General features: G+C 37.1%; 1 protein-coding gene across 5 annotated transcripts in view; it reads right to left on the bottom strand.

The window, feature by feature from the left end:
- Nucleotides 1-932: 932 nt before the first annotated feature.
- Nucleotides 933-10,394, bottom strand: part of LOC107552240 (ADP-ribosylation factor-like 13b) — a 23,347-nt gene continuing 13,885 nt past the window's right edge. Inside the window, exons 4-12 of one of the 5 annotated variants that reach the window (XM_016234090.1) lie at nucleotides 7,884-7,989; nucleotides 7,484-7,686; nucleotides 4,666-4,780; nucleotides 4,423-4,582; nucleotides 4,142-4,261; nucleotides 2,590-2,658; nucleotides 2,199-2,267; nucleotides 2,000-2,064; nucleotides 933-1,919 (exon numbers count right to left, since the gene is read on the bottom strand). In XM_016234090.1, the coding sequence (XP_016089576.1) occupies nucleotides 1,866-1,919; nucleotides 2,000-2,064; nucleotides 2,199-2,267; nucleotides 2,590-2,658; nucleotides 4,142-4,261; nucleotides 4,423-4,582; nucleotides 4,666-4,780; nucleotides 7,484-7,686; nucleotides 7,884-7,989 (961 nt within the window). In that variant the 3' untranslated portion in view covers nucleotides 933-1,865. Of the gene's footprint in view, nucleotides 1,920-1,999; nucleotides 2,065-2,187; nucleotides 2,430-2,589; nucleotides 2,659-4,141; nucleotides 4,262-4,422; nucleotides 4,583-4,665; nucleotides 4,781-7,483; nucleotides 7,687-7,883; nucleotides 7,990-10,394 lie in introns of those variants that run through there. The other 4 variants (XM_016234092.1, XM_016234094.1, XM_016234093.1 and 1 more) reach the window with 4 other exon arrangements.

The raw sequence follows: 10,394 nt of genomic DNA, 5'->3' as shown, positions 1-10,394 counted from the left end.
TTGCCTTGGAACTCTCCCATGGATGCCGTTTTTGCCCAGTCTCTTTCCTATTGTTGAATCATGAACACTGACCTTAATTGAGGCAAGTGAGGCCTGCAGTTCTTTAGATGTTGTTCTGGGTTCTTTTATGACCTCTTCAATGAGTCGTCGTTGTGCTCTTGGAGTAATTTTGGTAGGCTGGCCACTCCTGGGAAGGTTCACCATTGTTCCAAGTTTTCTCAATTTGTGGATAATGGCTCTAACCATGGTTCGCTGGAGTCCTAAAGCCTTAGGAATGGCTTTGTAACCCTTTCCAGACTGATACATGTCAACTGTTTTGATTCTCATCTGTTCTTGAATTTCTTTAGATCGTGGCACGTTGTGTTGCTCTTTAAGCATGCTTCACTTTGTCAGACAGTTTCTATTTAAGTGATTTCTTAATTCAACAGGTCTGGCAGTAATCTAGGGTGTGGCTAGTGAAATTTAACTCCGCTTTCTAAAATGTGGTTAATTGCAGTTCTTTCATGATTTAACAGGAGGGGGCAATTTTTTTTTCACATTATGTACTTTTTCTGATTGCACTAAAGCATATTTTGCCATGTCATTTCCTACATAATGCATCTGTGAAATTTCACAGGTACGCTCCGCTGGAGAGATGAACTTTGCACACTCGTCTCTATTTTGTCTGTTACAAGACGGCTGTCAAAGCGAAAATCAACTGAGCCATATTCTATCTTACATCTGCTTAAGATCTCCAAACTGCTCCAAATAACAAAGTGTAACAAACAAAGCTTTCCTTTGAATTTTTAAATAATTCTTGCAAAAATAAAATGTAAACATCTTTCTTTCTGTTTCCATCATACAATGATCGTCTACACATCTCCACAGCTCTGCTGTCTAGTTAAAAACAAACCATACCATGATGCAGTTACGGCACCAACCAGCAGATGGTGCTGCTAGTGTGTTGATTGAGAGTGACCATGACGGAGTACTTTTAATTTTTTTATTTGACATTCATATCGAGTGTTAACTGGGTACAAAATGCGCAGGTACCGAAAGCAGAGCAAACTGGATGATGCACAGAACTTTGCATCAGCTAAATATTAGTGTGTGGTAAAATACAAAACAAAACATCAAACAATGTGAAATATAAAAATGGCAATAGCATAAAATAAATATGAAAGCAGCGTTTACAATAAATGACATCATATATTAAAAATATGTATTTATATTGGATGTTGATTTACAGTAAATCGTGAAATTACCCACTCATCATCTTTCAGATGGCAAATGTTTTCCTCCCTGATAAAGCAAAGTGTACCAGAATAATATGCTGTTTCAAACTCAATAATGGGCTTGCAAAAACATTTTCCATCCCATTCAAAAGTTCACTTTCTCACGATCTCTGTATCTGTTGCTGGTGCTATTTGAGAGTATGAATGTCGTTCTCAAAATTAAGACAGCGTAGTGTATAAACCTATAAATGCCGCTGGAAAAAAAGACCAACTGGTATTTAAAAGGCAAACTGTGTCACAATCAACTGCACATTATATAAGAGTTTAAGATATGCATGTGGACGATAAAAACAAGTTTGTACAATTTCAAGTACATAAATGAAAACTTATGTATTTACATAGATTTCAATTCTCTTAAAAAATAGGTCTGTGATATATTTTTGACAAAGAAGTCTCAATTGAGTTTCATATGCCTGTTAATACTGATTTTAAATATTTTGATAAAACAAGACAAACGGCTCCAAAGAAATCAAAATGTTGCACATTATCTGAACATAAATGTCCCCCATCTCATTTAAACACAGCTTCTGCTGACCACCAGTCAATAGGTGCTCGAGGTCATGTGATCCGTCTGGGTTTGTCGATTGGGTATCAGTTCCTCGCTTCTGGGCAATTGCGTCTGCATAGTTTGCTACACTGCCCGTGCTTGAAGATAAGAACAAAACAATACCCTTGAGAATTGTAAACCAGTCAGGGGAGAAGCAGAGGTAGTGTTAGGAAATTACATCATGAGTATCGCTGTTCGGCCTCTGCCTAACTGATACAGGTGGGAGAGGTTTGCCATAGAAATCTGCCAATGAAAGAGAGTCATGGGGGGAAAAAAAGATTTAGGTCAGCAATGTCCTTTTTTAAAATCAAGGATCAGCTAACTAAATACTACAAGAGTACACTACATCATTAAATTCACAGATCAAAATGACACACTGCCTGGTTTAACATTCAGAAGAGGACACAGAACATTACATGCAGCATTCAGAATGTCCAAAATGTTTCCTGTAAGCATCAGGAATCAAATAACACACATTAGTCACAGCGCAGTAAGTGAGATGTTAAGGAGATCATGCTAGTAGCATTTATTAGGCACAATATTAAGGTGGATGGTTGTGGTATTTCTGTTGACAGATGATTGTATAGGAAGGATGTGGCTGAAGCTTGCTGTGTGGATGGAGAGAAAAAAAAAGCTTTAAGAACAGAATTATGGGAGATGATTACATGGTTAGGTTAGGAAACGGAATGAGGGAAAAAAGAACGTTAGTGATGTGCATGCTTGTCGACATGCCGGACAGGGAACAAGATGCAATGAACCAGCCATTACCAGAATGTCTTGTATCTCCAAGAGGCTCAAGTTTAGGGAGCCTAGAAGCTTTAGGAGTAGCCCATCCAACTAAAACAGAAAAAAGAAGGGATTAGCTGTTAAAGTCATTAATATGAAGCAACAAAAGGGAAAAACTAGGACAAATCAGTGGTTAAAATTAGGCATTTTGCAAACATTTGACTACAAAAATCCAACAGCAAATGATAGAAAAAGCTTCTCTGACTTTCCTGAAGTCTTGTGCTACTGAACACAAACACCACTGCAATGTGTTTACAGCAAGCTTGCAGTTTACTATACTGCGTAATTAATTAATCTGTTGATTTAATTAGGTTAGGCTGAAGGGCGCGTATTCAAAATAAACAAAGAGACAAAGGCGTAGTTTGATGACGCAGTGACTGAGTGTGGAATCATGGGAGTTGTCGTCTTCATCCCCACAGCCGATGCAATCCAACGGGACTTGGGCAGAAATCATGTTCATGGATGAGCTAATGATTTATTAACGTAGTAGAATGAAGCAGGGTGAGGCTGAAAGCCGTCAAAGTGAAACGAGGCCGCTGAACGAGCGCGACACACGGCTCGAAAGCAGCTGAGCTTTTATTATGCCACAGTCGACCGCAATTTCCGGTCGTGCGTATGTGGGGGAAAAAAGCCGTGCTGTTTTATCATACTAGATACATTTGAAAGTTCTGTTATAATGCTACTCTGTGCGGTCGTCACCGGTCTAATAAAACGCACAACATATTAAAGCGTCTTTGGTGTTTCCATGCTTTCTACAAAACAAAATCGAGGGGTTATGACGTCATTGGCAGGCGACACACTAGTTAAAATTGCTTATTTCTCTGGATTTAAACATTCTTCGAAACATTTGGGATAATGTAAGTACACAAGTCAGCAAAATATATAACACTGTTCTAGTGGGTTTTGGATATTTTAATAAAAAAAATCTTACATATTGTGCCTTTAAAACCAAAACGTCATGTACAACAATGTTTGATTGCACTCCCTTTGGCATGAGTGTGTTGCAAACCATGTGGCATTCATGTGCAGTCTATGAAGTATCAGAAGTATTTCATGTTTAATGACTACAGCAACATGCTTGGAACAATGATTAGCTGTTTTACAAAATGGAAATATTTTCATTTTAAGAACAGTAATATTATAGTAACATATTACATAACAGTAATATGTAAGGTATGTCTTGACAAAAACCTCTCAAACACACTGAGCACAAGCACTTTGTCAAAGCAGTTGGCATGGCAATGAGGCCACATGAAACTGTATTCTTATAGCATTCTTTGAAGCGTTTAATATAAAACGTCCCCGTGGCTTGTGCTGTAAAGTTTTTTTCTGCTGCAGCTCAGGCCCTGGTCTCAGCTATTTTTCAAATGTGTGTGTTTGTTTTCAAGAGGAATGCTTATACCTATTGCAAATGGACATCACTGACAAAGGTCCTCAGTGTAAAGACTGTTGTACATTGAATTTTTATCAATTTCACCAATTAGTTGATCATTGTTCATGTATGAGAAACAACATGTAAAAGACACATTCCTACCTGGTAAGGGAGGAGGGGTTGGGCTTTTGGGTGCTGCTTCTTCCACTCTGAGAGGGTCGACTCTGTGCTTACGTTTTAATCGTAATTTCCTAGTTTTCTTTTTGTTCTGGTCCACTGCTCCTGATCAAAGGTGAAAGACATTGAAATCACTTCATCCACTCCAACAAATTGCAGAGGTAAATAGGTTCTTCATGTGTTATAATAGCAAAAGTGTGTATTTGAAAGTAACTGACAATACTCAAATAAACCTTTTAGTCCTTTTGAGGAATAAAAGATACTACCTGATTCTGTGCTCTCCGGGGTCTGTCTCTCGCTCTCTTCATCCTCCTCCTCTTCCTCTTCATCCTCATCTTGAAGGACTGTCTGTTCTTGCACACTGCCCTGCTGGCCATTTTCTCTCTGTCTTTGCATCTCTTTCGCTTTGTTTATTCGGTCTTCATTCTGGGATTTTTATATGAATTTAGTATTTGCATCATAATGATTTCATCCAACTTGTATTTAAAAGAAACACTGTGATAACTAACCTCATTAACAACATTGTTTATTGGCTGGAAAGGGTTGGGCATGTCGACATCATCTAGATATTCCTCTTTCAATGTCCTTCCTTCTCGCTCTGCTTCTTCTCGCTCCTGTCTGTCTCTGTCAGTGAAAAACATCTTCATCAAACTGTTGTTTGCATTTTGAACACTTTAAAGTAATGATGAAATGGAAGTAGAGACAGCCATTTGCTTCAATATTGTACCATGTCTGAGTGAAACAGATTATCAAAAAATTGTGGTGAGGGAGGGCTACTAACATCATCAGCCGCCATTTAAAAATCGGTGTTCCCCAGGGTTCTGTTCTGAGCCCTAGGCCTGTCGCAATAATCAATATATCAACTTATCACGCAATATATGTACATGATCTCAATGATTTTTTGGTTATGCAATATATCGCCCATTATATTTACTTAAAAATTAATGTCACCATGTTTTCTACATTCCACTTGCGCCTGTGTCTTTTGCAGCTTCTCGTACATAACGTGGTGTAGTTGGTGCTAGTTCAAATTTAAAAAATGCTTCTACAAAAAAAGTTTCATCTGCAGATATGGTCTTGTTTAGGGATCTGTACCTTTGTGCATACGGACATCTGGCTGCTAAGTAGTGATTGTGTTTTTCAGCAATAGTGCGCACCCTTAATTTACAGAGAAGATCAGGGAAATATCTGTAGATGGAAAAATCTCCATACAAGTTCTTTTTTTCTACTCGTTACTTAGAGCTTTTTGTTAGAAAATGTTTATTTACTATTTATTCAGGTTTTTTAAGGTATCTAATATTTTGACACTTAATTTCCATGATTCCATGATAAAAATTAAAAGTTTGTCATTTGGAAGTGTGAAGGCCTTCTTGCATTATTATGCTGTTACATTATGATTATATATTCAGTGGCATAAAATGTTCCTTAAAATGACAATAATATCGCTTATCGCAATTATTTCTGGGGCAATATATCACACAACAAAAAGTTGTTATCGTGACAGGCCTACTGAGCCCTCTTATATTCTCCATTTTACACACACACCTCTGTGGCCTTTCAACTCTACTGTGAATTTTACGGTTGACTAGTGCTGGGCGGTTTGACCAAAAATCTGTATCACGTTTTTTTATTGTTGTTGTTGTTGTTTTTTAGGATTCTGGTGGTTTTACAGTTTATCACGTTGTTTCCCTGACTGTGCCTTTATATTAATCAGAATGCATGAAACAGTTGCACAACAACTTAATTTTCATCATGATTCAAACAAATATGTTCATATTGCATGAGCAGTTTTTAATGTAAATTAGATTCTATAGTTTTAAAATTGAAAGCAAAAAGAGAATGGTCTTATATTAGATTTGTGAAATTAATTATGCTACATAATACATCTCTGAATGAAACAAAAAGAGCAGATGGGCTGAATGAGATGCAAATTCACTCTCTGACAGCAGGTGGTGGTTATGGAACAGCAGGGATACAACGTTTCCTTGGTTACTGCTGTAAACAAAGCAGCACTACCCTTTTAAATGCTATATTAATATGCATTATACAGAGTTAAGATAAAAAAAGAAACTTTTATGAAGACAGTCAGTTGCCCTCAGAGATACATTCATATAAACCCCCACCCCCAATTTAGTATCTACAATTTTATTCCTGTGTTTCGTGCATCGTGAACAGTGAGCTTGATCAGACTGCTACTATATATATTTTTTCTCCTCTTTGCGTTCGTCTTCAGCGTCTCTGGCCTCTGTTAACAGCCATTTAGAGTTGGTTCATTTGCCCAGTTAAAGAATAAGTTGTGTGTTATTAATAGTTCTAGAAGTTCTCCAACCATTAGTCAGAAGTGTATGCGGTTAACAAGGATCTCCTCTCAATTCACAACGCTGTCTACATTGCTTAGCCACTTGTACCAGTATGCTGTTTTTTAGTTCATACAGTTTGTGTACAAACCCGATTCCAAAAAAGTTGGGACACTGTACAAATTGTGAGTAAAAAAGGAATGGAATAATTTACAAATCTCATAAACTTATATTTTATTCACAACAGAATATAGATAACATATCAAATGTTGAAAGTGAGACATTTTGAAACGTCATGCCAAATATTGGCTCATTTTGGATTTCATGAGAGCTACACATTCCAAAAAAGTTGGGACAGGTAGCAATAAGAGGCTGGAAAAGTTAAATGTACATATAAGGAACAGCTGGAGGACAAATTTGCAACTTATTAGGTCAATTGGCAACATGATTGGGTATAAAAAGAGCCTCTCAGAGTGGCAGTGTCTCTCAGAAGTCAAGATGGGCAGAGAATCACCAATTCCCCCAATACTGCGGCCAAAAATAGTGGAGCGGATTTTGAGATGTGAGCTTGCAGTCAATTGTTCAAGGGGCAGGTTTTAAGCAGACTAAAAGATTAGAGCAGTCTGGCATATGTCTCCAGAGAGAAATCTGTCACCTTCTTCAAGAGGAAGATCGAGTTTGGATTAAACATTACGACAAAAATAAAATAAAAATAAACATACACATGGATGAATCATTCACAATAAGATCCATAAAACACAAAACATATAGGGAATTTACATTGCATGTTAACTTTAGTTACTTTGCAGTAACTAGAAAAAACATTTTGAAAAACACTCAAAGTGAAAAAACACTTTAAATATAAATGCAAATAAAATCAGCTCAGTTTACATGAAATAATTTCAGAACTAGACTACATTATCTCAACTATTTTCAATGACTATGCCACTAACTTCATACACTCCTGACATATCTGGAAAAGAGGGATCAGCATGACAATCTGAGTGAAAAGTCTTGTCAGCTCACTGACCTCTCCTCTCTGATCCGCCGGACTCTCTCAGCTCTTTCCTTCTTGTCTTGTTCTTCTTGAGCCTTCTGCTCAGCTGTATCTCTTTGCACACGCTCTGAAATTGCCTCGTAGTCCTTAGCAATGTTGTTCAGGAGCCAGTTAAGGCCATTCTTGATGGATTTGTCAACCTTCTTACCATAACCTAGCACTGCAGAACAGGGTTCCTGAGAGTAGAGGAAACAATGTTTAGCTCAGTTTTATATGATTGGTTTGCAACATTTCTGCCAAGAGAATGTGATGAATTTGATCAAATTTGAACCTGTTAAAAGCAAATAATAAATAGGTAAAGACTCAGGATTTCCTCTGTTATTAAAAACTCACAAGACTGATAAATATAAACTGTGCTGAAATATTAACTCACAATCTGACAGAGGCATTTATTCTCGTTGACAAGCTTCTCCAATGACAGGGTCTCAATGATATCTGCTTCAGCCAATGCCCCATCTCGGTCCTGTTTATTAGCCAGTCTGCAAGCCAATCAGAATAAGGAAAGAGCTGGTCACTAGGTGTGCAGGTCACTAGGTAAGCTGTCACAAACAAATGACCTGAGGTCGGCACTTGAGGTTGACTGAATAATTAGCCTTGTGTAAAAGAATACTCTTGACTTATTAGCACACTTAACAAGCTATATTTAGTCAAGGACTTCATCTGCTGCTCACTCCCTCAGTTAATTGGACCCACTGCAGCTTGTCTAATGCCCCGACAGATATACAGATGATGTATTGCACATTTATTGCACACCGCCCTGTTCCACTTGGACTAAAAGCAGGAATTATGTGAAGATGCTCTTCACTGATTACAGCTTGACATTCACCAGAGCCTCCAGGCTCATCAGCAAACTCAAGGTCCTGGCTATAAACTCCTTAATATTTCTGACAGGCAGGCAATGTTGGTGAAGGAGGGCTGTAAACATTATCAGTAGCCTTTTAAAAATGGTTGCTCCCCAGGGTTCTGTTCGGAGCCCATTTTTATTCTCCCTTTTACGCACACAGTTCTGCGGTTTTATGGAGTTCCAGCTTCATCATGGTTTTTGCTAATGACACAGTTTTGGTGGGTCTAAGACAGCGTTTCCCAATCCCAGTCCTCGCGCCCCCCCCGCTCTGCACATTTCGTATGTATCTCTTACCGGACATCACCGGATATTCCGCCATGATTCCAGTTCGAAACGAGTGTATATGTTCCATTCAAAGGGCATTAAAGTGTGCGAGACGTGAATTTAAATTGCATTTATTTACAGAGGTATATGATGTCTAGAGCCCGACTGATATGTTTTTTTTGGGGCCGATACCGATATTAGGGAGTAAAAAAGGCTTGATACCGATATATCGGCCGATATTTTTTATGTATAGGCTATATTATAGTACAGTATAGTCAAAAGTTTGGACACGCTTCCCATGATATTAGAACCCAACCGATATGGGTTTTTTGGGGGCCGATGTCGATACCGATTATTAGGGTGTAAAAAAAGACCGATACCAATATGTCTGCCGATATTCTTTATGTGTAGGCTATATTATAGTACAGTATAGTCAAACGTTTGGACACACTTCCCATTCGTGTCCAAACTTTTGACTGGTACTGTATATAGAATACAGTATATAGCCTACATAAACAGAATATATATATATACATAAACACATTTTTTGCAATGATAACTCAAATGTGCTGATCAAACACTTATAATGTGGCAAACTTAGGCCTATGTAATGGAGGCAGGGTATTTAACAACAAACTTTATTATTTAAAATGAGTCTGACATCAGTGCACGTAACAAACTTCACTTCACTTATTATAAATAATTTAAATAACACAAATAGAACAAAATATATATATAACTTGAATTAAGAAATTAAACAAGGTAACCTGCATGTTGTTGCTTTCTGAAATATGTTAGGTGACAATTTATAATGCAAACTGCTTTTGCAAGCTATATAGCATAGGAATTATGCATATTTGGATTTGCAATGATATGTTGTGGCAAAAATATAATTATTTTCCATTTTTAATGCAGTTTTGCATAAAAATGTCTTAAATGTTTGAACAAAATTGAGTCAAGAAGCAGATTTCAGAAAGTGTGATTGATATTAGAACCCAACCGATATGGGTTTTTTGGGGGCCGATGTCGATACCGATTATTAGGGTGTAAAAAAAGACCGATACCAATATGTCTGCCGATATTCTTTATGTGTAGGCTATATTATAGTACAGTATAGTCAAACGTTTGGACACACTTCCCATTCGTGTCCAAACTTTTGACTGGTACTGTATATAGAACACAGTATATAGCCTACATAAACAGAATATATATACATAAACACATTTTTTGCAATGATAACTCAAATGTGGTGATCAAACACTTATAATGATGTGACAAACATAGGCCTATTTAGTGGAGGCAGGGTATTTAACAATTTAACAATAAACTTTATTATTTAAAATGAGTCTGACATCAGTGCACGTAACAATAAACTTCACTTCACTTATTATAAATAATTTAAATAACACAAAGAGAACAAAATATATATATAACTTGAATTAAGAAATTAAACAAGGTAACCGTGCAGGACAAGCAAGCTACTGCCAAACCAACAGGGGCAGGTTTATGCAGGAAGCACAGCTTTTCCAAATGTAAACATATAAAATGAATAAATAATAATAATGAATAATATTTTTTTTCACAAACTCTGTGTTGTGTATTTTCTGGTAATTCAATGAACATGCAGAACATTCGCATTTAAATCGTCTTTTTGCAGTTTAATATTCTCAGACACAGTCTATATATACGCACTGACCTGTTTTTCATTTATTCATCAAAAATATGTTATGACCTTAAAGGGGTCATATGATGCGATTTCAAGTTTTCCTTTCTCTT

This window comes from Sinocyclocheilus grahami, unplaced genomic scaffold (genome assembly GCF_001515645.1).
Source record: "Sinocyclocheilus grahami isolate Dianchi unplaced genomic scaffold, SAMN03320097.WGS_v1.1 scaffold443.1, whole genome shotgun sequence".
Lineage (NCBI taxonomy): Eukaryota > Metazoa > Chordata > Actinopteri > Cypriniformes > Cyprinidae > Sinocyclocheilus > Sinocyclocheilus grahami.
This window is presented reverse-complemented; position numbering and strand designations above follow the sequence as displayed.